The sequence below is a fragment of the Lolium perenne genome, chromosome 4, assembly GCF_019359855.2.
Source record: "Lolium perenne isolate Kyuss_39 chromosome 4, Kyuss_2.0, whole genome shotgun sequence".
Lineage (NCBI taxonomy): Eukaryota > Viridiplantae > Streptophyta > Magnoliopsida > Poales > Poaceae > Lolium > Lolium perenne.
Window position 1 is genome coordinate 377,398,733 of NC_067247.2, and position 26,660 is coordinate 377,425,392.

General features: G+C 42.3%; 2 protein-coding genes across 3 annotated transcripts; both read left to right on the forward strand.

Annotated features, from left to right (window-relative positions):
- The first annotated feature begins 13,477 nt into the window (after positions 1 to 13,477).
- LOC127297152 (ankyrin repeat domain-containing protein, chloroplastic) lies at positions 13,478 to 17,775 on the forward strand. 2 transcript variants are annotated; one of them, XR_011744091.1, is made up of 8 exons: positions 13,479 to 14,317; positions 15,789 to 15,865; positions 16,058 to 16,156; positions 16,272 to 16,370; positions 16,622 to 16,720; positions 16,802 to 16,900; positions 17,168 to 17,394; positions 17,467 to 17,775. XR_011744091.1 is itself a non-coding variant. In XM_071819502.1 (7 exons), the coding sequence occupies exons 1-7, from the start codon at positions 13,552 to 13,554 to the stop codon at positions 17,279 to 17,281; spliced, it is 1,353 nt and encodes a 450-aa protein (XP_071675603.1). In that variant the 5' UTR covers positions 13,478 to 13,551; the 3' UTR covers positions 17,282 to 17,395. The 2 variants fall into 2 exon arrangements, 1 of the variants encoding a protein (XP_071675603.1); XM_071819502.1 differs by lacking the exon at positions 17,467 to 17,775 and having other exon boundaries at positions 13,478 to 14,317; positions 17,168 to 17,395.
- Positions 17,776 to 23,129: 5,354 nt separating this feature from the next.
- LOC127348065 (uncharacterized) lies at positions 23,130 to 25,990 on the forward strand. The gene is made up of 2 exons (XM_051374171.1): positions 23,130 to 23,846; positions 23,912 to 25,990. The coding sequence occupies exons 1-2, from the start codon at positions 23,130 to 23,132 to the stop codon at positions 25,988 to 25,990; spliced, it is 2,796 nt and encodes a 931-aa protein (XP_051230131.1).
- The last annotated feature ends 670 nt before the right edge of the window (positions 25,991 to 26,660 follow it).

The following is a 26,660-nucleotide window of genomic DNA, read 5'->3' on the forward strand; positions in this document are numbered from 1 at the left end:
TTATGGTTGTCTTTAATTTTCATGTTGAGTAGTATTTCAAAGTAGTTGTAATAGTTGCTACATGAGGTGAACAACCATGAAGACGGCACCATGAACCTTGACGCTACGCCGACGATGATGGAGATCATGCCCGTTGATGATGGAGATCATGTCCGTGCTTTAGAGATGAAGATCGAAGGCGCAAAGACAAAAGGGCCATATCATATCACATATGAACTGCATGTGATGTTAATCCTTTTATGCATCTTATTTTGCTTAGATCGCGACGGTAGCATTATAAGATGATCCCTCACATTAATATCAAGATAATAAAGTGTTCTTCCCTCGTATGCACCGTTGCATTGTTCGACGTTTTGAAGCATCTCGTGATGATCGGGTGTGATAAACTCGACATACAACGGGTGTAAGCCATGTTGCACACGCGGAATACTTGGGTTTGCTTGACGAGCCTAGCATGTACAGACATGGCCTCGGGACAACGGAAACCGAAAGGTTGAACACGAGTCATATGGATGATATGATCAACATGTTGATGTTCACCATTGAAGCTACATCATCTCACGTGATGATCGGTTTTGGTGTAGTGGATTTGGATCGTGTGCCACTTAACAACTATGAGGGATGTTGTATTAAGTGGGAGTTCATTAGTAATTAGATTAAAACATGAACTAATTATCATAAACATAGTCTGAGTAGTATTTTGAATTAATTTTGTAGTATTGGCATCCGTTTACTACTATGCGCTAGTCTTGTTATTGAGATAGAAATATCTTGTTAAAATCGACAAGAAACTTTACGGATTGGTACCGTATTGTTAAAGAATCAAGAATTGATTAAGTCCTATTGCAAACTTTTAGTAAACCTCACATTGTTGATTCAAAGAGCTATGGTTTCAATTAGTACCTAAAGTTATCTTGTCTCCATGAAACTTGAAAGTTCAAATATGTTTGAAAAATAAGGAGCTGAAAATTTAGTTTTCAGAAATAATCAAGGTATGAGATATATGTGATATCTAAGACCTTATTGCAAGATGATAGAATATAATTTGGTGAGACTACATAAACTCATAAGTTTTATGGGAATGTATGAAGGTTGAAGACGCAAGACGTCACAATCCTCCATTATTGGGGCACTAATGATATTCGCATATCCATGAAGTTATCATCCTTAGTATGCACCGTTGCTAAGACTCGTCGTTTGAAGCATCACGTGATGATCGGGTGTTATAGATTCTACGTGTGCTTACAATGGGTGTAAGCCTGATTTGCACATGCGAATACTAAGGTTAAACTTTATGAGCCTAGCATGTACAGACATGGTCTCAAAAAGTTGTCATGAATTGATGGATAAAATTATGAGTGAAATTGTTCATCATAGTTACTAATATGTGAAATCTAGAACACTTGTCATATGATGATCAACTTCAAAGTAAGAACCTCAAGGTTATTGGTATTTGACCAACAAACCTAGAAGTTATTGATGTTGAAATGTTTTTCTGAATAATGAGGAAAGCTAAAAGAGAAACTGCAAAAGATATTTTGGCAACAGAAAAGAAAAGACTAGAAAGTCTAGCTCAGGTGTATATAAATGATATACATGTTATGGTTGTATTCCTAGTTAAGTCACACAATGAAATTCTTGGGTATTAATACCATATTGGTTGGTATGAAGTGTCATACAAAACAACGCAATTCAAGAATACAATGGCCTAAGTGACTGACAAGGAATATGATAAGAATGTTCGCACGGAACAAAAATAAAGTGTTATTATGTTCGTCGTTGGCATTCTATCTAGCCCTTAGGATTTATAATAAAGAGCTTAATAAATTGTTATTTTGCTCTGGTCAAATGAAAACAATGAGTTGTTCAAATTATGACATTACTCCATGTATGATGGATAAGTTATTATAAATCTTAAATGGTGAAACACACATACATAACACTCGACGCTAAAAATGCCATAAGGCAAATGATTTGAATTCCACTTATTTGTGGAACCGCAATTTAGGTCATGTTAGAAAGGATCGCATGAAGGAACTCCATGAAAATGGATTTTTGGAGTCATTCGATTTGTTGAATCGTTTGGCACTTGCAAAATCTTTTCTAAAAGGTAATGACTGAAATACCGTTCATAGGCCGAAGAGTTGAACGGGCAACTAACTTAGTGAAAACATACATAATGATATATGTGGTTCACTGGGCATAGTTGTGTGCGAAAGATTCTTCTACTTCATGAAAACTTTCAAACAATGAATTGAGTATATATGTGGATGTATTCAATAAGGAAAAGTTTGAAACATTTGAATAGGATTCAAATAAATTTCAGCATGAAGTGGAAATCATCGTAATAGAAATCAAATATCTATGATTGGATCATGGTGGAAATATTTGAATTACGAGTTTTAGCGAACATCTAAGAGAGTTATGAAATTGTTCTACAACTTACGTTTCTTGGAGTATCATAGTGATGATGAAGTATCCAAGAGATATATCCAAACTTTGTTGGATCAATGATGAGATAAAATATTGATGCCATTATATTTTTGTGGATTATGCTTTAGTGACTACCGCTTTTACACTGAATAGAGCATCATCATGATCCGTTGAAATGACACCATACAAGTTATGGCATGGGTATAAACCCTAAGAGTCAACCAAAATCGGATGAATGTCTTTGTTGGTTATCCCAGAGATTTCATTGGGAATTCTTCCCACGAGACAAAGACAAAAGTGTTTGTCAATGTTTCTTATTTCCGAGAAATTGTTTCGAGTGAAGTATTTGAGTGGGAGGACAATATAATTTGATAAGGTTTATGAACCTGAGCATAATGATCAGAGTAGCGCAGCATCGGAATTTGTTTCGGAAGCGGCCACGACGATCATGGCTCCCATGACTACAAAGTGTTTTAGCCATGGAGATCGAAGTACATATTGAACCTTGTAGGTATGGTTTACTTTGTGATCAAATAAATGATTTGTGAACAAAGGATTGATTTTGAACAATGATAAACCAACTACAAACAAAGAAGTTATGATGGGCCCGACTCAGATTAAAATGGCTATACGCCATGAAATCCAAGATAGATGAATACTTTATGAAAGTAAATGGATCTATGAAATTGATAGACTTGGATGAAATATCCTTGAAGAAAGCTTGACTTGTCGAAAAATTGTTTACGACAAAATTCAAAGAGTTGAATACGATAAGATTAGATCTTCCGTAGCAATGCTTATAGTCTATGTGGATTATTCTAGTAATCACTACATATTTCTTTTATGAGATATGCTAGTAGGATGGCAAAATACACTACTTAACAGAAGTATGTATACAAGATACAACCAAGAGTTTTGCTGGTCTGTGGAATACTAGATAGCTATACAAGCTTCAATTGGATGAAGTAAGTATCACGGAGTTGGAATCTTCACCAGATGAAATAGTCAAAGAGTTTTTGATTTCATCAGAGACGATGAAGAGGCTTGCATTTGCAAGAAATTAAGTGGGAGCGCTAAGACACATTTATAATACTTTATGTAGGTAACATATAGTTGGTTATAAATGATGTAATTATATACTTGATTAAAAGGTTTCATTGAGAATTAACTTCAATGAAAGGATATGGACTGAAACAAATTTAGTGTCAAGATCTATGAAGATAGATTGAAACACATAAATAAGTTTAAGTCAAAGTACATATGATGGATATTGAAGTAGTTCAATATAGAAATATTAAGAAAATGTTCTTGTCATGTGAAGGTTTAACAAGACTTGAGTGTATCTGACACTCAATGAGTAAAAACACATGAGTGATTATAGATCACGAATAATATGTACACAATCAGATATCATGTGCTATAAAGTGTTATGAGCATATACCAGAATGATTCATATGATGATCATTGGACGACAGTAAGAATATCCTTGAGTACTTTAGAAGAACTAAGGATATATATATATTTTTGTATGAAGAAATGACAAACAAATCGCTGTAAGGTGTTACACCGATATTGGTTTTGTCACATATAAAATATAATTTCAATCTCAAATTAGACTAAGTGTTGTTTAAAAGGTAGCACAATGAGCTAGAAGTTGTCTATGCTAGATTTAGAAGAGTTCTAAATATTGTGACGGATTCTACAAAAGAAGGCAGAGTATGTCATTGTTTTGACAATGACAAAGGATGTTAAGTCAAGAGGTTCTTTGAGAACATGGTGTAGTTCCGACGGAATCAGAACTTTGAAGCTATATTGTGTATGACAATATTAGTGACATATTTCAGATCGCGGAATTAAGGTTCCACCAGAAGACCAAACATATTTAATGCCGACTCATTTGGAAATGAGTGATGCGTTGAGACGAAAATGAATTACAAAATACATACGTTTCTGAGCGTGTCAGATCCGTTGACTAAAAACCTCTCCCGTGAGCAATACATGATAAAACACCGGAAGGCCAAGGTGTTATATCTTTACAAATGTAAACTAGATTATTGACTCTAGTGCAAGTGGGAGACTGAAGGAGATATGCCCTAGAGGCAATAATAAAGTGGTTATTATTAATATCTTTATGTTTATGATAAACGTTTATATATCATGCTATAATTGTATTAACCGAAACATTAGTACATGTGTGATATGTAGACAAACAAGAAGTCCCTAGTATGCCTCTTAAACTAGCTTGTTGATTAATGGATGATTAGTTTCATAATCATGAACATTGGATGTTATTAATAACAAGGTTATGTCATTGAGTGAATGATGTAATGGACACACCCAATTAAGCGTAGCATAAGATCTCGTCATTAAGTTATTTGCTATAAGCTTTCGATACATAGTTACCTAGTCCTTATGACCATGAGATCATATAAATCACTTATACCGGAAAGGTACTTTGATTACACCAAACACCACTGCGTAAATGGGTGGCTATAAAGGTGGGATTAAGTATCCGGAAAGTATGAGTTGAGGCATATGGATCAACAGTGGGATTTGTCCATCCCGATGACGGATAGATATACTGGGCCCTCTCGGTGGAATGTCGTCTAATGTCTTGCAAGCATATGAATGAGTTCATAAGAGACCACATACCACGGTACGAGTAAAGAGTACTTGTCAGGAGACGAGGTTGAACAAGGTATAGAGTGATACCGAAGATCAAACCTCGGACAAGTAAAATATCGCGAGACAAAGGGAATTGGTAATATATGTGTATGGTTCATTCGATCACTAAAGTCATCGTTGAATATGTGGGAGCCATTATGGATCTCCAGATCCCGCTATTGGTTATTGGTCGGAGTGAGTACTCAACCATGTCCGCATAGTTCTCGAACCGTAGGGTGACACACTTAAAGTTGGATGTTGAAATGGTAGCACTTGAATTATGGAATGGAGTTCGAATATTTGTTCGAGTCCCGGATGAGATCCCGGACATCACGAGGAGTTCCGGAATGGTAGGAGAATAAGATTCATATATAGGATGTCATTTTATGTGAAATAAAATGTCGCGGAAGGTTCTATGGAAGGTTCTAGAAGGTTCTAGAAAAGTCCGGAAGAAACCACCAAGGAAGGTGGAGTCCACAAGGGACTCCACCTCCATGGCCGGCCAGCCCTAGTGGGGGTGGAGTCCCAAGTGGACTCCACCATAGGGGGCCGGCCACCCCCCACATGGGAGGTGGGAATCCCACCTTTGGGTGGGAGTCCTAGTTGAGCTAGGTTTGCCCCCTCCTATGGAAGGTTTTGGTTTCGGGTCTTATTCGAAGACTTGGACACCAACACTTGGGATCCACCTATATAATGAGGGGCCAAGGGAGGGGGCCGGCCACCCCAAGACCACAAGCTGGCCGCCCCCCTTGAGTGGCCGGCCACCCCCTCCCAAACCCTAGCCGCCCCCCTCTCCTCCATATAGCCCGCGTAGCTTAGCGAAGCTCCGCCGGACTTCTTCACCGCCACCGACACCACGCCGTCGTGCTGTCGGATTCAAGAGGAGCTACTACTTCCGCTGCCCGCTGGAACGGGGAGGTGGACGTCGTCTTCATCAACAACCGAACGTGTGACCGAGTACGGAGGTGCTGCCCGTTCGTGGCGCCGGAACCGATCGTGATCAAGATCTTCTACGCGCTTTTGCAAGCGGCAAGTGATCGTCTACCGCAGAAACAAGAGCCTCATCTTGTAGGCTTTGGAATCTCTTCAAGGGTGAGACTCGATACCCCCTCGTTGCTACCGTCTTCTAGATTGCATCTTGGCTTGGATTGCGTGTTCGCGGTAGGAAAATTTTTGTTTTCTATGCAACGTTTTCCTACACTTTGATCTTCAATATATTGTGTTTTCCTCCATGTATTTGTTATTGGATATGTGCATTTGATTTCACTCATATTATGAGAAATGCATACCTTGGGAGGAACTCGTACTATATTGGCCTTCTAAATTTGGCACCCATTTTGTCACTTGTTGACAATGGGGGAGAAGTTTAGATGGTTTAAGGGAAATGGTTTTATACTTAAGTTTGGTTTGAGCTTAAGTGTTTTACCTCTCATGCATTTCATATTTATTATGCTTCGCATGGTTGAATATATAGTGGAAACTCTCCCGAATGTTAAGCTTGACAATGTATGCAATGAAATTCAAGTTCATCACACGTGCATATATTTTGGGGGAGTTTGCTCTATATATGTTGGTTCTACTCACATCTCTTGCATTAGTTGTAGTTTGTGTGAGTAGAATCGGTTTTGATATGGGATAGTAACTTTGTGTTACTTGAGCATATCAAATACAACCCCTTGTATACAACTTATTCTCGGATAAGTCGCATACTTGTTTCTAATATTGATTATATAAACCCTCTTGTTGAGATTGTCATGAATTACAAAAATGAGGAAGACTGTAAGGGTACATTGCCCCTAAGTGTTTTTTTTTTGTATTTAATGACAATCCTCTATAGACTAATGTTTTCATTGTGTTTATATGAAGGAATATTCCATAGGTATTTCTTGAAGTCTATATGTTGGATTTAAGTGTGCTGCCATGAATATAATGTTATACCTTTGGTATTGGCATCAGGATCATCGATTTGAAGAGAATAATTTGATATGATCAGGTTGAAGAAATGAAGATGCAGTTCTTGTGTGGAACTCAACTTAGCCATGCTCTAGCTTATGTGTTAAGCAATGAATGATCAATATATTATGATAGATCATGAAGAGATACAAGGTTGACCAAGACTAAGAGTGAGGATTGAATTCAAGTTGGTCAACACATGAAGCATAAAGATTGTACCACTTTGGATCATGGATCTTGTGGATGGTAAGCCTTGTCAATTATGCTTGATGAGCTAACCCAATATATATATGCATTTGTGTTGTCTATGTGGGTTAGGTATTTTGCCATGGGCATGCATCAAGAATATGATCTCATATAGCCCATGAGAGGATGGCATCAAGCTTCAATGTCATCAAGGTTGAGAAGGGCAAGTTCAAGATGAGCATATCGAAGATATCATGCTTGAAGCTTGCGATCCTTTGGTGATAATGGACATGTGAAGATGGGCCTCAATGAAGCTATCCCATCATGGTGTATGGGGGAGCAATTGTGAGTCTTCACGAAACAACAATGATCAAGTGAGGCATTCTGACTTAAGGGAGCTTGAGCGTTGTTGTCAAGATCAAGCGGGATGCACTTGGCAAAGGTATGTCCTTGTTAGGTGATAACGCGTGAAACACACGTCCGTTGGGAACCCCAAGAGGAAGGTGTGATGCGTACAACAGCAAGTTTTCCCTCAGTAAGAAACCAAGGTTATCGAACCAGTAGGAGATGAAGGCCACGTGAAGGTTGTTGGTGAAGGAGTGTAGTGCGGCGCAACACCAGAGATTCCGGCTCCAACGTGGAACCTGCACAACACAATCAAAATACTTTGCCCCAACTTAATAGTGAGGGTGTCAATCTCACCGGCTTGCTGTAAACAAAGGATTAAACGTATGGTGTGGAGAATGATGTTTGTTTGCAAAGAACAACAGAGAACATTGATTGCAGTAGATTGTATTTCAGATGTAAAAGAATGGACCGGGGTCCACAGTTCACTAGTGGTGTCTCTCCACTAAGATAAATAGCATGTTGGGTGAACAAATTACAGTTGGGCAATTGACAAATAGAGAGGGCATAACAATACACATACATATCATGCTGACTACTATGAGATTTACTTAGGGGATTACGACAAAGAACATAGAACGCTATCCAGCATGCATCTATGCCTAAAAGTCCACCTTCGGATTAGCATCCGCACCCCTTCCAGTATTAAGTTGCAAACAATAGACAATTGCATTAAGTACTGTGCGTAATGTAATCAATACAAATATCCTTAGACAAAACATTGATGTTTTATCCCTAGTGGCAACAGCACGTCCACAACCTTAGAACTTTCTGTCACTATCCCAGATTCAATGGAGGCATGAACCCACTATCGAGCATAAATACTCCCTCTTGGAGTCATAAGTATCAACTTGGCCAGAGCCTCTACTAGCAACGGAGAGCATGCAAGAACATAAATAACACATATATGATAGATCGATAATAAACTTGACATAGTATTCCATATTCATCGGATCCCAACAAATGCAACATGTAGCATTACAAATAGATGATCTTGATCATGATAGGCAGCTCACAAGATCTAAACATGATAGCACAAGAGGAGAAGACAACCATCTAGCTACTGCTATGGACACATAGTCCAAGGATGAACTACTCACGCATCAGTCCGGAGGCGGGCATGGTGATGTAGAGCCCTCCGGTGATGATTCCCCTCTCCGGCAGGGTGCCGGAGGCGATCTTCAGAACCCCCCGAGATGGGATTGACGGAGGCGGCGTCTCATTAACTTTTCTCGTATCGTGGCTCTCGGTACTAGGGTTTTCGCGACGGAAGGAATAAATAGGCGAAGGGGCAGAGTCGGGGGGCGCCCGAGGGGCCCACCCCATATGGCGGCGCGACCAGGGGTGGGGCCACGCCACCCTATGGTGTGGCCGCCTCGCGTCCCCTCTTCGTCTCCTCTTCGGTGTTCTGGAAGGCTCCGTGGAAAATAAGACCGTGGGCTTTTGTTTCGTCCAATTCCGAGAATATTTCCTGTGTAGGATTTCTGAAACCAAAAACAGTAAAACAGAAGCGGCGCTTCGGCATCTTGTTAATAGGTTAGTACCGGAAAATGCATCAAAATGATGTAAAGTGTATATAAAACATGTGAGTATTGTCATAAAACTAGCATGGAACATAAGAAATTATAGATACGTTTGAGACGTATCACTAGGTTTTCCTTTTACCGGTCTCAAGGTGGTTGTTGGGAGACCGGGTTATAGGATAGATTGCCGCATTATCAAGAGGGGATTTCGGTTGAGAAACTTGATCGCATTGTCTTAGGGAGCTAAAAATACTTTGCATACTTCGCATCCCTATATTGTTGTTGCTTCTTGGTGTTTCTCTTTGTGAGATTCTTGAGCATGTTGCTAGCTTTTCAACAAGCCCAAGTTCATCGGAAATGGAATCCGTATGCATCTTCTTTTGTGCTTTCGAGTTTGGAGGTCTTACTGGTCCTTCTTTTAGGGAGGTTTCATACCACTCCTTATTTGATATTTTACATCTAGCTATTTTTTGGGTCTTATAGACTCTATTATATAGAGCTTGTTATTAGCTTCTCAAAACCCCAAGTTTGCAAAAATCGGAGTCTGGATGCAAGAGTTATCATCGTTTTCGTATTCTGTTTAGATTTCCATCGTAGAAACCGGAAGTGCCGGTTTCCCCGCCGAAACCATTCCGGCGTGCCAAATTGTTTTCGGTATATGCCGACTGGCGTACTAGTACATAATTCCGACGAAACCGAAATGATTCCAGCAAGCTGAAATGATTCCGACGTGGGAACTGGCATGCCATTTCGGCATGGAAACCGGTGTGCCAGTTTCCTTGCCGGTTTCACTTTTTGGTTCCGGCATAGAAACCGGCGGCTGCCTGAATTTTTCGTCATTGTCTGCTCGTTTTTTGCCCCAAACGATCATATTTTGAGGGGCTATAAAAGGGGCTTCTTCCCCAAAGGTTTTCTAGGGTTCGTGAGCTTATTTTCTCCCACCATTGTTGACCTTCTTGAGCTTGCTTTCTATCTCATCCCTCCTATGATTCTTGCATCTTTTTAAGGGCTTTGAAAGAGGAGATATAGATCTACAACCTCCACCAATCCATTCCTCCTCTAAGTGGGGGGGGGGGACTCTTGGGATCTAGATCTTGGAGTCATTGGTTGACCTCCACCATTTTTCTTCCTCTCTAGTTCCTCCATAGCATTTGTTGCTTTGGTGGGATTTGAGAGAGAAGGATTTGAGCACTTTTCTTGATGTTCTTGCTTTGCATCATTGCATTGTGTTGAGCTCTCCAATAGGATTAGTTCGAGTGAGAGACTGTGACCTTATTACTCTTGGAGGGGTGACCTCCTAGTTGTTGAGCCACGAGGTGATAAGCAAAATTTAAACCTAACGTGAAACTTGCAAGATCTAGCCGAGGTAGAAGACCACGATGATTACCACTAGACGCGTAGGTGCGGAAACTCAATGAAGTGCGTCGGGGCAGTGTAGATCATCCGATCATCCCATGATCCAATCTGATCGAATCTTGCGATCGTTGAAGCGCTGAACGTACAACGTCTCTGTCGGTATCCACAGGTACGAGGAGGAGCGCCGACGGTGGACTGCTAGGACCGCACGGTGGGCTGACCGAATGGGGGTTAGGGTTCCAACTCATGGACTGGTCTAACCATCGCCCTCCGGGCAGCCTACGCCCACTTATATAGAGGGTGATAATGGGCTCTCCCTCCACAACACTTGTGGAGTGACAAAGGCTTAATCAACGATTTCGTCCTAGCCACTAATTCACTTACTCTAATCACCACGAGTCCAACTCACCGATTCAGCCCGTGCCCGATTCGGGTCCAACCCAAACCACTTGCTCCCACTCCTAAATGTGTGACCCCGCAGGCTCATGACGACTTGGACACGATTGGAGTCTCACTCTCTATCGACCAGTCGGTAGCGGCTCCTAGCAGAACATGCTAACTCCCAAGTCCCATAGTGTCGTGATGACATGCCTTTCCCATGCGACTTACGTCTGAGTCCGTTTTGCCTCACGATATACCTTGTCGAGATATAGGCGAATTATCGCCATCCCTTTAATAACTCAACTCTCTTCTCAATCTGTGATATGTGATTCACTCGACTAATACTTTGTCGATCTCCTTGGTTAACACTTAACTGAGTCGTGCACGGCCATGCTTTCCAAATCATATCACTTGAGAGGTCCTAGAGAATATCTCCAGTTGGTGGAGTAAAATCCCATCTTGGTTATCCATGTCACGCAACTTGCTTCATAGTCAGCCTGAATCCTGCCTTTATAATTGTCCTGTTACGGAACAACGTTTGGCAGAACCTAAGCCGGTTCATCCACAACTCGGATCATGCGATAAACTCAGGTCTAAGGATTACACTAATTGAGACATACGGGTCTATCCGAATCATGCTAAACTCTTTAGCTGAATCCATGTAGGTTGGAATAGCATCAACATGCCCATGACAAGTGGAACCGAGTCATCAACCGATATACACATTAGCCTAAGTAGTGTGTCCAGCACAACTTAGATGACTAAGGATAATATAGTATGAACAACATGAATACACAATTCCACAATGGAATCACATATTCAATGATGCATATCAGATGTTCATACAAGGACAACTTAATAACTTTATGAATACATTGGGAATTACATCACACATAATTGCCTCTAGGGCATATTCCCAACACTAGTTAGCTTGACGGTTGGTGCTCTGGTGATCTCTTCGTGGAAGATTGTAAAGAGGCCCGAGCTTCTCCTTCGCGAAGCTTGTAAAGTGGTTGTGGAGCTTGCCATCTCCGGAGTGGAGAAAAAGCTAGCCATAAGAGAAATGTTTTTGTCATTCGTGGTATTAGCTTGGAGAAGAAGGTGAGCCTTTGTGGCGTTCGAGAGATCTTCGTGGTAGCCACATCTCTCCAACGTGACGTACCTCACCTTGTGTGGAGCGACACATGAATATATCTTCGTCTCCGTGTGCATCGGTTATCTCTATGTCCGAGTTTACTTTCCTTGTGATAGCCATCGTGCTTCAAGTACTTATATCTTGCTATCTTTTGTGCCTATCTTGTTTATCTAAGTTGTTGTTGTTGTTGCACTTAGTTGAGCCTACCATATTTAGGTTTTGTATTTGTAAAATAAACGTTAATTTAATTCCGCATTCTTAGAAGCAAAATCTATAATAGTTTTTAAAACGCCTATTCACCCCCTCTATGTGACATCTCATCCTTTCAGTGGTATAGGAGGGGGTGTTATACACCGACCTGACCCGTGCAAGGCACCGCACACCCCCGCAACGTTGGGCGGTTCGGTGGGCTGTGGCCCATCGCAGCAGGTAAGATTATTTTCCTTTTTCTTTCCTTTATGTTCTTTTTTCTTTTCTATTTATATTTTGGTTTAAAAAAACTATTTTTTTTGGAAAAAAACAAACTATTTTTTGAGACAGAATATTTCGCAAAATTTGAAAATTTTCAAAAGTGAACAACTTTAGAATTTGAATAGTTTTAAAATTTGAACATTTTAAAAATTTGAACATTTTGAACCGATCAGTTTCAAAATTTGAAAAAAAATTAATTTAAATAATTTCAAAATTTGAACAATTTTTAAATTTAAATAATTTCAAAATTTGAACATTTTTTAAAACGTTAAATTTGTACACTTTCCAAATCTGATCGTATTTTTAAAATCTGAACAATTTTAAAAAAAATGAACGTCTTTTAGCTGAACATTTTAAAAAACCAGACAGTGAAAAAACGAGAGAGAAACGGAACAAACTGACAGGAAATCGCCTAAGCTGCGCGAGAAAGAAAAAGGCCGCAATTATGGGCCGTCCCATAACAACAATAGGGGGTGTGCGGCAGGAGGCCGGTATAGGGATTGCAGTATAGGGAGGACGCGCGGCTAGCGCAGTGGCTAGGCTTGGCAGTGGCCAGCCTGCCCGCCCGAGATCGATTCCCTTTGGGGACGATTTTCTGGTGTCTCACCGGGGCTCTAGGTCCCAAATAAAATCCCCTCCACACATATGTGCCACAACTACTAGCTCCTAGGGACACCCAAATTATGTGTGCTGTGTGTATAGTTCTAGAGTCTAACTTGTGCACTAGTGGTGTGCGTGTGTGTGGTGTGAGTGTGGTGTTGAGTTAGTGCATAAGTTCAGATGCTACAGCTGTAACACAGATCAAGGGGTCTCAAAAAAAAAAAAAAAAAAAAAAAAGGGATTGCAGTATAGGAGCTCCCTAAGGCTTTGCCCTATACCGTGGATGCATTTTACTCATACTGAAACAGTGTGGAGTATATGGGCCAGGCCCAAGACAACCGCGGTATGTGCGGCGCGCCAGATAGCGCCCGCTTCGGGCGGTGAATAGGATTAAGCGGCCTATCCTCTCGGCTTCCGGCGCGCGCGGGGAGCAGAACGCGCGCGATGCCGCCGCCGTCTCTCCCGCTGCTCCTCCTCCCCTTCTCTTCCCCAAACCCGGCTCTCACCACCGCCGCCTCCCGCCTCCACGCGCCCACCAAACCCCTCGCCCTGCCGCCGCGCCGCCGGCCACTCGTCTCCTCCTGCTCCTCCTCCTTCGCCGTCGCCGCCGCCGTCAACGACGACTACGACGACGATGTCGTCCTCGGCGACTGCCTCGTGTTCGAGGACGAGGCCTTCGAGGACCCCGCCCTCGACCTCCGCACCCGCCGCCCGCCGCGACGACGGGGGGCCACCTCTCGCGCCGGCAGCCTGGTCCCCGAGAGGTGGAGCGACGCCGTGGAGGAGATCAACCTGACCAAGAAGGAGAAGCGCCGCATCGCGCACGGGCTGCGATTCAACAGCCGCCTCGACCGCCGGGCGCCCTCCGCCGTGGCAGCCCCCGACGAGTACCGCGCCTACCGCGAGGGCCGGCTGGACGCGGAGCTCGGGCGCGTCGCGCGCGACTACGTGGAGCCGCTCGAGGACAAGTCCCGCGCGCGCCGCGACACCGACCCTGGGCGGGTATATCGTGACTACATCGAGCCGCTCGGGGAGAGGTCCCGCGGGACGGATATGGTGGAGGCTCCGCCGCCTCCCGATCCTGGGACGCGCGTCGCGCCGAGGAATCCGAGGATGGCCATGGCTAGGGCCGGTCTGGAGGACATTGCGGAGCTGTTCAGCAGTAGCGACTATGTGCCGGGCGAGACGGAGGATGGCAAGAGCGCCAAAAGTGAGTTCCTCAACTTTTGTTTTGCTATGCACATTAGTGTAGCAATTATCCAACATTGTCCCTGCTTAGAACCAAAGCCAGATGGAGTACAAAACGAGCAGGCTATTAGACAACTGCAAATTCATTATGCTACACCAAAGGCTCGTACCAAATACAGTTAGAGAAGTTGCTGTGAAATGTCTTATCCCTGGTTAATTGACTCCACCGCTAATCCTTTGTGGGGTTAAAGTCCACGCTCCCAATGCCACATTATGAATTTGTTGGCACTGAATATTTAGAAACAAAGCCAAATAGAGTAAAAACAAGCACGCTGTTAGAAAATTGCAAGTTCATTTCCTACACCAAAGGCTGGCACTAAATAGTAGAATTAAAGAAGTCACTGAAGCTAATAGAGAATTTGCAGATGTCTTATTCCTGGTTCATTGTCTGCTTTGCTGATCCATAATGGGGTATCCATACAACCAATGCCACGTAAGTTGTTGGTACTGAATGCATCGACTTTGACCAAATGCTCAGAATAATAGTCAGAGCATATTCATCTTATTGCAATGCCCAAATGCATGATATAGATCTTCATTACAGAACTACATATATTATTGCCAAGGTTCTGTGATTCTTAGTGTTATACTATATAATCATGATCACTAGTTTGTTCAAACTCTCTCCATTGATGTAAGGCATTATCATCATCACTGTTTATAAACAAAACCAAATGGAGTAAAAACATGTATCTATTAGACAACTGCGAATTTACTCTGCTACACAAAGGCTAGTACTGAATATAGTTAGAGAAGTTTCTGAAGTCATTGGTGAAATGTGCAATGTCTTATCCCTGGTTGATTGTCTCCACTCCCGATGCCACATCATGGATTTGTTGTAATTAAATGTTTAGAAACAATGCCAAATGGATATTAAAAAAAACAAGCATGCTATTAGACAGTTACAAATTCATTCTGTTACACCAAAGGCTAATACTAAATACAATTAGAGAAGTTGCTGAAGTTAATGGAGAATGTGCAATGTCTTATTCCCGGTTCAGTGTCTGCGTTGCTGATCCATTATGGTATATCCGTACTCCCAATGCCACATAAGTTGTTGGTATTGAATGTACCGACTTTAACCAAATGTGAGTTGTGTTACGTTTATACAAAATTGGTGCCATGGTATTTGTTTTCCGGAGCATCAAAGCACATTCTTACGACTGTCATTCTGTGACCATTAGCAGAATATTATACAAATAGCTATCAAAGTGCAAATTTGACAATCAAAATATGCCATACATTTTTAAATAGTGCATTATGATAGATCATGTCAACAGGTCTGAGGCATCAACCTGACCTCCAGTGTGGTCTATTATACAAAATATTAGTTTGATGTATTTGGGCTTAAATGTATTGGCAGAACTTCTCTATGTTGCATATTACTTCTAACACTGCAGTTGTCCCTATGAATAATCTGTTCTGTACTTCAGGTCGCCGGAAGCTGTTCACGGATGAGGAAAAGGCTCTTCTGAACAAGAGATTACCTGATCTGGAAGCTGCAGCTTCTGTAAGTGGTTCCTATTCAGAGTATTTTAGCCGATCTCAATTCATCTGTAATTTGTCACATAACCCATCATCCACAATTCCACATTCACGTATGTTATACCCAATGGCCTAATTTTTTATGATGTTTGTTACTTTCACGTTAGCTGCAATATCAGCTCATTGACAGTCGATACGACATGTATCCTTCTTGTAGAGTAAGTGGCTGCCACTTCACACCCTTGCTGCATCAGGAGACTTCTATCTATTGGACAATCTTCTGAAACATAAGGTGGATGTAAATGCCCTTGATAAGGTAATTTCTAATGTAAATTGTGAGTTATATCATCTTAAGCCGACATGCATGCAGAATGCATGGTATCTTTGTGATATATTTTTGTACCATTAATGGCCATTTCTGTTTTCCTCAGGATGGCTTGCCAGCAATTCATAAAGCAATTATTTCGAAGAAGCATGCTATCATCAACTATCTCTTGAGGAATTCAGCGAATCCATTCATCTATGATAAAGTGAGTATATCCTTTGTTTAGCTAGGTTTGAAACAACTTTAGACAGCATATTCCTGGAAAGTTTTATTTATAAAATGATGGACTAGTCTTGAATAAAATGTTAATGTTGTTTGTTTTCATCTTTAAGTAATGAATTGGATGTTTTATTTGTGCTAAGGTATATCGCCTCCCGCATGGTGATTTGCGCTTCTAGATTTCTTATCTGCAGTATTTCAATTCCTTGAATGCATCGTGCAATTTTGATGAAACAGGATGGTGCAACCCTTATGCATTATGCTGTCCAGACAGCATGCAATCAGACGATAAAGACTCTATTGCTATACAATGTTGACATCAATCGCCCAGATGATGTATGTTGAGCTCAAGAATTTTTTGTTTTTTGTTTTTGTTTTTTCTTATGGGTTAATTGCTTTAACTTGTTCAATTCTCAGTATGGCTGGACACCATTGCATCTAGCCGTGCAAACACAGAGAACCGATATTGTGAGGCTACTCTTATTAAAAGGTGCTGATAGAACTTTGAAAACACAAGTAAGTATTTTTATAATTTCTTGCATTTCACAAATGATTAAGTCGGAACATATTATGCCTTGTTTGAGTACTTTTATGCTCGTTTGGCATAACTTACTTATCTCTCTAACGATATATATTCCAAGCTCAGTCTTTCTTATGATCCATCTGTAGTTTCATAATTTAGATTGTAGATCAGGACTCAAATATGGGCACCGGCAATATTCTTCCAGTTGATCTTAAAGACTTCTACTAAATATGAATAATTCTATTTGATGGTTCCCGCAGGATGGATTGACTCCTTTTGACTTATGTCTCCGATTGGGTCGTCATTTGAGGACATATGAGCTTATCAAATTACTCAAAAACTTCCGACTGCCAAAACAACATGACTCCTATTAACTCACAGATGGTGTGTGACCCTGCCAATGTCACAGAAGTTCATTTTTAGAGCTGCACTAGCTGCTATGTAGCTTCCTGCAGTGTATGATGGAATTGCTTCCAGTTGCAGATAGGTACAATTCACTCACATTGTTTTGAAGCATTTCTGCTATTTTGTTGACCTGACTAGAATCAACTGCTGACAGAATGTGGTTGCTGCTGGAAGGAAAGAACCTACCTGGGTTATGGTCTAGCCAAGAAAACTGTCACGCCTGAAAGCTGCAAGGCTAATCTTTCATGTCATAATGGTCAATGGTATAATGTCATAATGGTCAATGGTGTAAATAAACTAGAGGTGAGCCATTGAGCTGTAACAAACTCTGCATAGCCCAATCACTGTTGCCATTTGCATATGTATGAGTTCAGAATGGCATTATCTTGTTTTTCTGGGCTGTTAAAATATTGTTAGGTCATAAGTATAGCATCACATATAATACAAATAGTCCATTCATCAAGAGATGTGTTGTTTTTATGCATCTCTCCCTTGTGCCACTCTATTACTGTATCTATTAATACCATTTAGGAAGAATGAAACTTCAGGTTTTCTAGAATATCTGTTTGAGATAATTAGCTCTGCAACTAAAAAAACTACATAGAATACATTTGAAGCTAATTTACTGTTCAGATTGTATCTATTCCTGATCCTTTCCCTAAAGTACCTTCAGAGAGGCACATAATGTGTTCATGACTACTTCACTATCCTTGTATCTACATGAGAAATTTGAGATATGACATGCAAACTCATGACAGTTTTCCTAATATTAATGTTTAATGTGCTTGTCTTTCAAGCCTGGTCCCTGGACTGTTCTTAGGTAGTTAGGTCCATGTAAAGACTGGCATAAATTCATTCCATTGTACAGGTAAGCGGAGTATGCACAAGGTTACTGTATATTTAATTGGCGTCCTTGCATTTCCTTATCAATATTTGCTTCTCTGGCAGTTTGCATTGCCTGCACTTAAAATCAAATATTTCAGAGCGCATTGCCTTTATAGCAGCAGGACGTTTAAACCATCAAAACATGGCAAATAGTGAGATTGAGAAAGTTGCCAGAGATTAGGACGGGAGAGAAACCCGAAAGGCGAGTGAAGCTCCCTGAACCAGTCCACATAGACGACACTTCCTTTCCCCGCCAAAAGAAGATGACACTGCCTTGTATGTTCTTGCCTCATCGGTAGAGTTAGCATCTGAAGGACTTGAGCAGTTAAATTTCTCCTAGCATAAGCACAGATAGAGCTCACCTCACCGGCAAATCAACCGGGTCCACACTTGAAAACTGGAAGGCTAATCTTTCATGTGAAAACGGTCTTTAATGAAATTAGAGGTGAGCCACTGAGCTGTCACAAACTCTAGAGGGTCCAACCAGTTGCCAAATAATTTAGATAAAATTTGTGTTTCTATGAGTCTAGAATGGTGTTATCGTCTTTGTTCTAGGCTGTGTGAAATATTGTTAGGTCATAAGTATAGTATCACATAATACAAATAATCCATTCATCAAAAAACCGTGTTGTTTTGCACTCTTCTCTTCTTTATGTTACTCTATTACTCTATCTATTTGGCGTTTAGGAAGAACAAATCTGAAGTTTTCCTCACAGCTTTAGATGGTAGCTGGCTGAAGGTGTAGTTACTAGTCCTTTATTCTTTGTATCTAATTGAGATAATGAGCTCTGGGCCACTGAAATAAGGCATAGTAGTAGAATAAATCACATGTGTAGCAATCACTTGTCTCAGATAGTACCCATTCTTGATAGTTCAGAATCAGACTCCATGCTTCCAGTGGAGCTTTACTTCATCGTCCATGGGTATTAGAGTAGTATTATTACATCCGTTCCAAAATATAAGCCTTTTTGTAGTACTACATTGCTTCTCATTATTTGATCAGTACCCAGGAAATTCGCCTTGAAATACCTTCAGAGAGGCATGCATAGTACATCCTGATTGTCACTAGTATATTACTAGCATTGTGTCGTCATGAAAAATTATAGAATGACATGTGCAAAGTCACGATCGTTCTTCTAATACCATTAACTTTCAATGTGTTCTACTTGCTTGTCTGGTCCCTGGACCGTTCTTTGGTCCATGGTAAAGACTGACATAAATTCAATTCCATCTGTATAGATCTTTTAAGCTTAGCATGTAGCATGTACAAAATCGTCGTATAATAACTAGGCGTCCTTGCAGGTCCCTATCAATACTTGCTTCTCTTTGCATTTCGTGCACTTTAATTCAAACATTTCAGAGTGCATTGCCTTTATAGCACCAGCACGTTTAAACCATCAAAACATAGTAAAAGCATCAGGCACATGGTGATTCAAAAACTTACCAGAGATTTGGATGGATGAGAAGCCTGAAAGGTGAGCAGAGCTCCTGAACTAGTCCATGTAGATGACATCGCCTTTTATATTCTTTCCTCAAGTTGGCAAACCTGGGGTCTCTCCAACGTAGGTATTACTAGCATTGAAAGGACTCATTTATAAATAAATAAAGGTACCGAAAGGACTGGAGCATTTTAATTTCTCCGAGCATAAGCAGAGAGAGAGAGCTCACCTCACTGGCAAATTAGCGGGTCCACCCATGGAAACTGGAAGGCTAATCTTTCATATGGAAAACGTCAATGATGTACAGGAAAATTAGGAAGTATATTCTTCATGTAATTGAGATCACTAGCTCTGTATTTACGACTAAAATGCTGCGATGTTTATTTTGACAAGGAGGTAGTATCTTGCTTCCCATCAGTTGATCAGTAGCTAACCGGAAATTGGCCTTTGAAATACCTTGAGGGAGGCATGCATAATGCATCCTATGTATCTCTACACTTCCCTAGTGTCGTCTCCTTATCAGAAATTTCAGATATGGCCTAATGAATATTCTGTATCTCTACACCTAACGTTTAGTGTGTGCCTTTCGCGCCTGGACCCTGGACCGTTCTTTGGTGCACGTTAAAGACTGGCATCAATTGAATTCCATTTGTGCAGATCGCATTTACAACATAGATCGCCATATATTCCAGTAATAACCGTCGTCCTTGCTCCATCAATACATTATTTGCTGGCTTCTATTTGAATTGCCTGCATTTTATAATTCAAAACATTTCAGGGTGCATCTCGTCGGCGCTTCTAAACCATCAAAACATACTACTCAGTAGTGATTCAGAAAGTTACTGGACATGAGAATGGAAGAGAAACCCAGAAGGCGAAGCTGTTCTCAGTTGTCAAACCTGAGGGAGCTCTCCAACAGCAGCACAAGCACAGATAGAGAGCTCACCTCACCTCACCGGCAACTCAACTCGCAGCAATGTGACCAGACCATCCAGACTGGCAAAGCTGTATGCGGGCGTCAGTGCGGCATTACTCCTTCCTTCTCAACCATCAAGAATTGAATTGGAGCATGGCGACGAGTTGACAGTTACTAGCGAAGATGAGTGGAAGCTATGCGGCATGGAGCTGGGCTCTGGCTCACTGGACTACACTGGCGAAGTTGAATGAGGGAATCTTTGTCTGACGACGTCGAGGCCAGGTCCGTGCATCTCACCTACAGCTGCGTCTGCGTGTAAATGTAAATGGCAGCAGGGCCCTGACCAAAGTGACCATGCCCCATATTCTCTCTACCGCCTGCTGTCGTCTCGTCGTCTCCCTTTGATGCTTTTCCCTGCCACCTCATTTACTTCTCCCCCGTTTCCATTAACTTCCATAGTTACTCCCTTGCAGTTCCCCAACTACCCGTGGTCGTGGGAACCTTGCCCTTTCGATTCCTGCTGCTCTCCACCGGCCCGTGATCGGAATTCACTCTCTTAATCTTATCTTTACTCTGTCGCAAGTCCCAATTCATACAAGCTCTTGATGGTGATGGAGTTGCTATCCTCCACAAAATTTTGCTATTCACACTCCTTTGATTCGTAGATATGAAAACCATAGAAATGGGAAAACCATAGGACTAGTACTCCCTTCATTCACAATTAGATCGCATTCTAGGTTTAGTCGAAGTCAAACTTTATAAAGTTTGACTAAATATTTAAGAAAAAATTATTAATATCTCCGATATAAAAACTATATAGTATTAGAATTGTAATAAACAATATTTTCATATTATATGTATTTGGCATTATAGTTGTTGATATTTTTTCCTATATTTTTTGGTCAAACTTGATAAAATTTGACTTTGACTAAAGATAGAACACCAAGTAAATAAAAAAGGAGGGAGTATGTCATGCCTAGTTGAATCATATAGGAAGATGAGTTCTTTTTTATTGTGCCAAAGAAATTTTCCATGAGGTATGACCTCATGTTTTTTCGCATAGGATTTGCACTCCACAATTCTTATAGGATTATTTTCTATAGGATATGTTCCTATGAATCAAACGCTAGTGTACGAAAAATATCTCATATAATCTAAATCCTATATAATTCCTATTAATCAAAGGAGCTCTTAGAGTTCAAAGCAATCCGGAGCGAGAAAATGGCAAGAACGGAATTGGTTGGTGTTGTTTGCCCATCTCTAGCAGCCCGAAGCAAACGGACCAAACATGTCCATTTGGGTCGCACGGGCAGGAGATAGGTAAAACCCTAACTCAGTCGCCCGACAAAAAATGACCAGCTGCGCAGACGCATTCACCACCCAAATTTGGGCTCGAAATATGTCGTTGCAGACATGGCGCGTGTATCATTTTTGTGTCCTCGGGGCTGCTTGGCGGTCGGTCAGAGGACTGCTTTGCTTCCAAACTTCTCTCGTTTCCCTTATGCGCCGCTTCGACTCAGCGGTAGTGTGGTGGCTGGCCTTCTACGCCGTCATCAACAGCGTGTATGTCGTCCTTTTTATAACCAAGCGACCGCACTAGAAGTGCTCACACGTCCATTGACATTGTCGTTTCCGGCCTTGCTTGCTCCACAGACCACTAGTAGAGTAGTAGTTGAAACCTTCTTTCCCGTTGTCGCCATCGCCATCATCAACCTCGACTCGAGCGATGAAGGGTAGAAAGTGTCGCCGACATGGGCGCCCCGCTATGAAGCCTTTGATGACGAGGCTTCGGATCCTACTAGTTATTTACATTTGTATTTGTATTTTTCTCCATTCTCTTTGGTCATGTGCATCACTAATGTCTTGACTAGTTCTTGACGTTTTGTTGCTGCAGGGGCTGGGGTAATTGGTATTTTTATATTAATATATTCCTATTATTCAAGCAAAAAAATCTACTATCTGCTTCTTGTTCAATCAATTGTTTTAATGTACAAAAACTATCTTTTGCTGAGAAATGTGTTTGGCCATTGGCTACCCCGACCCAAATGGACATATTAGGCCGATCAGCTATTTTTTGTATCCGTGGTCTAACCCAAACAAATCAAAACAAATGTATTTGGTGTCTGAAATGGGTAGAGCCGCTAGAGATTGTCAGCGACCCTGCTACCACTGATGACCAAGGCGAGGGCGGGAACGACACTGAAGCATTCGAATCATCGCCAAGAAACATGGGCCGGCCCACGAGAAGCAGACGGCCTTCGTCGCGCTACACGGGAGACAACTGGACCAAGTGATGCCCGGCCCATCGTAGCTATCCTATATATATTCGTATGTGGCTTGGGAGATAAGGCATGTTGTAATTGGTTGAACCCGGCTGATGCCGTGGATGACTTGCTCGGGGGTGGAAGGGTGGTTTATCGAGCAAACTTGAGTTGTTGTGCAGATCTAGCTTCCTGGTAGTGAGATCCGATCTAGTAGCACCTTACAAGCGGTATCAGAGACACTCGATCCCCAATTCTGGAGATTCCCAATCACCACCACGCAACTCGCTTCGTATCGCGCAGACGATCCGAAGTAATGGAGTCCCTCTCCCCAGAATCCAAGACCCTGTACGAGCTCATCAAGATCGACATGGCGGAGGATGCGGAGCAGCGCTTCGCCCACTACAAGAAGGAGATCTTGGGGAATTTCCAACCCTTCGTCATCGACACGCAGAAGCACCTCAAGGGCGTATATCAAGGTATGGCGGCTCTATCCTCTGATCTGGAGAGCGTCAGGACTCAAATCGGGCAGGAGCTCGACGTGGTCCGTGGTTCCCTCAGCCACGAGATCGGGCAACTCACTGCGCTGGTCGCGGGTTTACAGCGCCCCGTTCCAGCAGCTACGGCGGGAGATCCGTCGGCTTCACACACCAAGGAGCTGGAGGGGAACCCCGCGGGCCCGGATGGCTGCCGTTGGACACACGCAGGCCGGGGGACGGCGTGTGACTCACACATGCCTCCTCCGGGAGGAGGTATGAATCTCGCCCTTAACCACCACGACAATCCAAATTATGCTGGAACATTTCATGGCTCTAATACCTTCCACGGCCCCCGTGTCGATTTGCCGCAATTTGATGGTACCAACCCCAAATTGTGGCAACGTCGTTGCGAGGATTACTTCCAGCGCTGGAGCACGCCTACGCATCAATGGATCTCGACAGCATCTGACCAGTTCGTGGGGACAGCGGCGACGTGGTTGGAATCCTTCTTGCACCAGCATAGGCAACCAACCTGGTCTGAATTTGTTGCAGCGGTGATGACGCGTTTTGCAGAAATCAACACCCTGTGCTGGTCAGACGATTGATTCACATTTCTCAGACTTCATCAGTTGAGGATTATGTCACTCGATTTGCTGAGTTGATGGATCAGATCACAGCTTATGAAATCAACCCTGATCAGACACACTACACCACCAAATTTATTGATGGTTTGCAACCTGGTGTTCGCATTCTAGTGGCAATACAGCAGCCTCGTGATCTCGACACTGCTTACTCATTGGCCTTGTTGTATGAGGAATTGGGGGAAGAATGTGGGCCTGTTATTTCTGAGCAACCAAAACTGTCGCCAACCAGACGATTCTATCAGCCAACAGTTTCTTTGCCGGCCAAACCTCCTCCACAGCCTCCTGCCAGATGGGTTTCACCAAAGGTGGAGGAGAAACGTCAAGCTGAGACACAAAAGGGTTCTGCGGAAGAAAAGTGGCAGAGTTTGAGGGCATACAGAAGAGCTAAGAACTTATGCTTCACCTGTGGTGATAAGTACCACCGGGAGCACAGATGCAAGAATACTGTTCCATTACACATAGTGCAAGAAATGGTCGAGTATATGCAACCATTTGTGCCTGATGAAGGTGAAGAGGAAGAACAACAAGGGGAGCAACCAATACAGCATCGCGACCCTCATTTGATGTTGCTATCAGCTGCTGCTATCAACACATCCATCACAGTTCCTAAGACTATGATACTGAAGGTTCAGATTCAGGGAGTGGACATGTTATTCTTGGTCGATTCTGGGAGTTCCTCATGCTTCATCGACAGACACAAAGCACAGCTGCTCAAAGGTGGTGCAACACTACTCGATGCAGTTAATGTTAAGGTAGCTGGGGGAGCAATTCTCTCCTGTGCTGAATATTTTCCCCAATTGGCGTGGACAGTGGAAGGCACTGAATTTCGTGACAATTTCAAGGTGCTGGACTTGGACAGCTATGACGGCATCATAGGTCTGGATTGGCTGGGCAAATACAGTCCTATGATTACACATTGGGACAAAGGGTGGATCGCAGTACCTAAAGATGGCCAACTGGTGATACTCCAGGGCGAAGGATCCCAGTTCTGTATCAATGCTCTTGTGGAGATAAATTTGATTACTGACGCTGCAGAACGAGCTCCAATTCCAATTCCTCCGCAAGTGCAAGCTATCTTGGACAAGTTTGCTTCAGTTTTTGCCACACCCACTGGATTACCGCCAAGACGCCGATATGATCATCATATTCCGCTAATACCTGGGGCACGCCCTGTTTCCATGCGTCCTTATCGTGTGGCGCCAGAGTTAAAAACAGAAATTGAGAAACAAGTGCAGGAATTGCTCGAACAAGGTGTGATTCAGTTGAGCAACAGTCCGTTTGGTTCACCTGTTATACTGGTCAAAAAAGGGGACAAGACCTGGCGCTTGGTCGTTGATTACAGACACTTGAATGCTTTGACAGTAAAAGGAAAATACCCTCTTCCCATTATTGATGAGCTACTGGACGAGTTGGCTGGTTCCAAATGGTTCTCCAAACTGGATTTAAAAGCTGGTTATCATCAGATTCGTTTAGCTCCAGGAGAAGAGGCAAAGACAGCTTTCCAAACCCATAATGGTCACTATGAATTCCGTGTAATGGCCTTCGGACTGACAGGAGCTCCTGCTACCTTTCAGCACGCTATGAACGCTACCCTGGCCCCCATCTTAAGAAAATTTGCCTTGGTTTTCTTCGACGACATATTGATTTACAGTCAAACCTATGACGATCATTTGCAGCACTTATCCACTGTCCTCAACATTCTGCAGAAGGATCAATGGCAAGTCAAGTTATCCAAGTGTGCCTTTGCTCAAGAGAAAATTAATTATCTCGGTCATGTGATCTCAGCAGAGGGTGTTGCAACTGATGCCACGAAGATTCAGTCAGTGGAGAATTGGCCAACGCCGACAAATCTTAAGGAACTGAGGGGGTTTCTTGGCCTTACAGGTTACTATAGGAAATTCATTAAGCACTATGCCATCATCAGCCAGCCATTAACTGCATTACTCAAGAAGGGTACAATATTTGTTTGGACACTTGACACTGATACAGCTTTCCAAACTCTGAAAAAAGGCATTGATAACGGCTCCAGTCTTAGCTCTACTGATGGCGTGTAACTCACACGTTCGTTGGGAACCCCAAGAGGAAGGTATGATGTCGTATAGCAGCAGGTTTTCCCTCAGTAAGAAACCAAGGTTTATCGAACCAGTAGGAGCCAAGAAGCACGTTGAAGGTTGATGGCGGCGGGATGTAGTGCGGCGCAACACCAGGGATTCCGGCGCCAACGTGGAACCTGCACAACACAACCAAAGTACTTTGCCCCAACGAAACAGTGAGGTTGTCAATCTCACCGGCTTGCTGTAACAAAGGATTAACCGTATTGTGTGGAAGATGATTGTTTGCGAGAAAAGTAGAACAAGTATTGCGATGAGATTGTATTTCAGTAAAGAGAATTGGACCGGGGTCCACAGTTCACTAGAGGTGTCTCTCCCATAAGACGAACAGCATGTTGGGTGAACAAATTACAGTTGGGCAATTGACAAATAAAGAGAGCATGACCATGCACATACATATCATGATGAGTATAGTGAGATTTAATTGGGCATTACGACAAAGTACATAGACCGCCATCCAACTGCATCTATGCCTAAAAAGTCCACCTTCAGGTTATCATCCGAACCCCCTCCAGTATTAAGTTGCAAAGCAACAGACAATTGCATTAAGTATGGTGCGTAATGTAATCAACAACTACATCCTTAGACATAGCATCAATGTTTTATCCCTAGT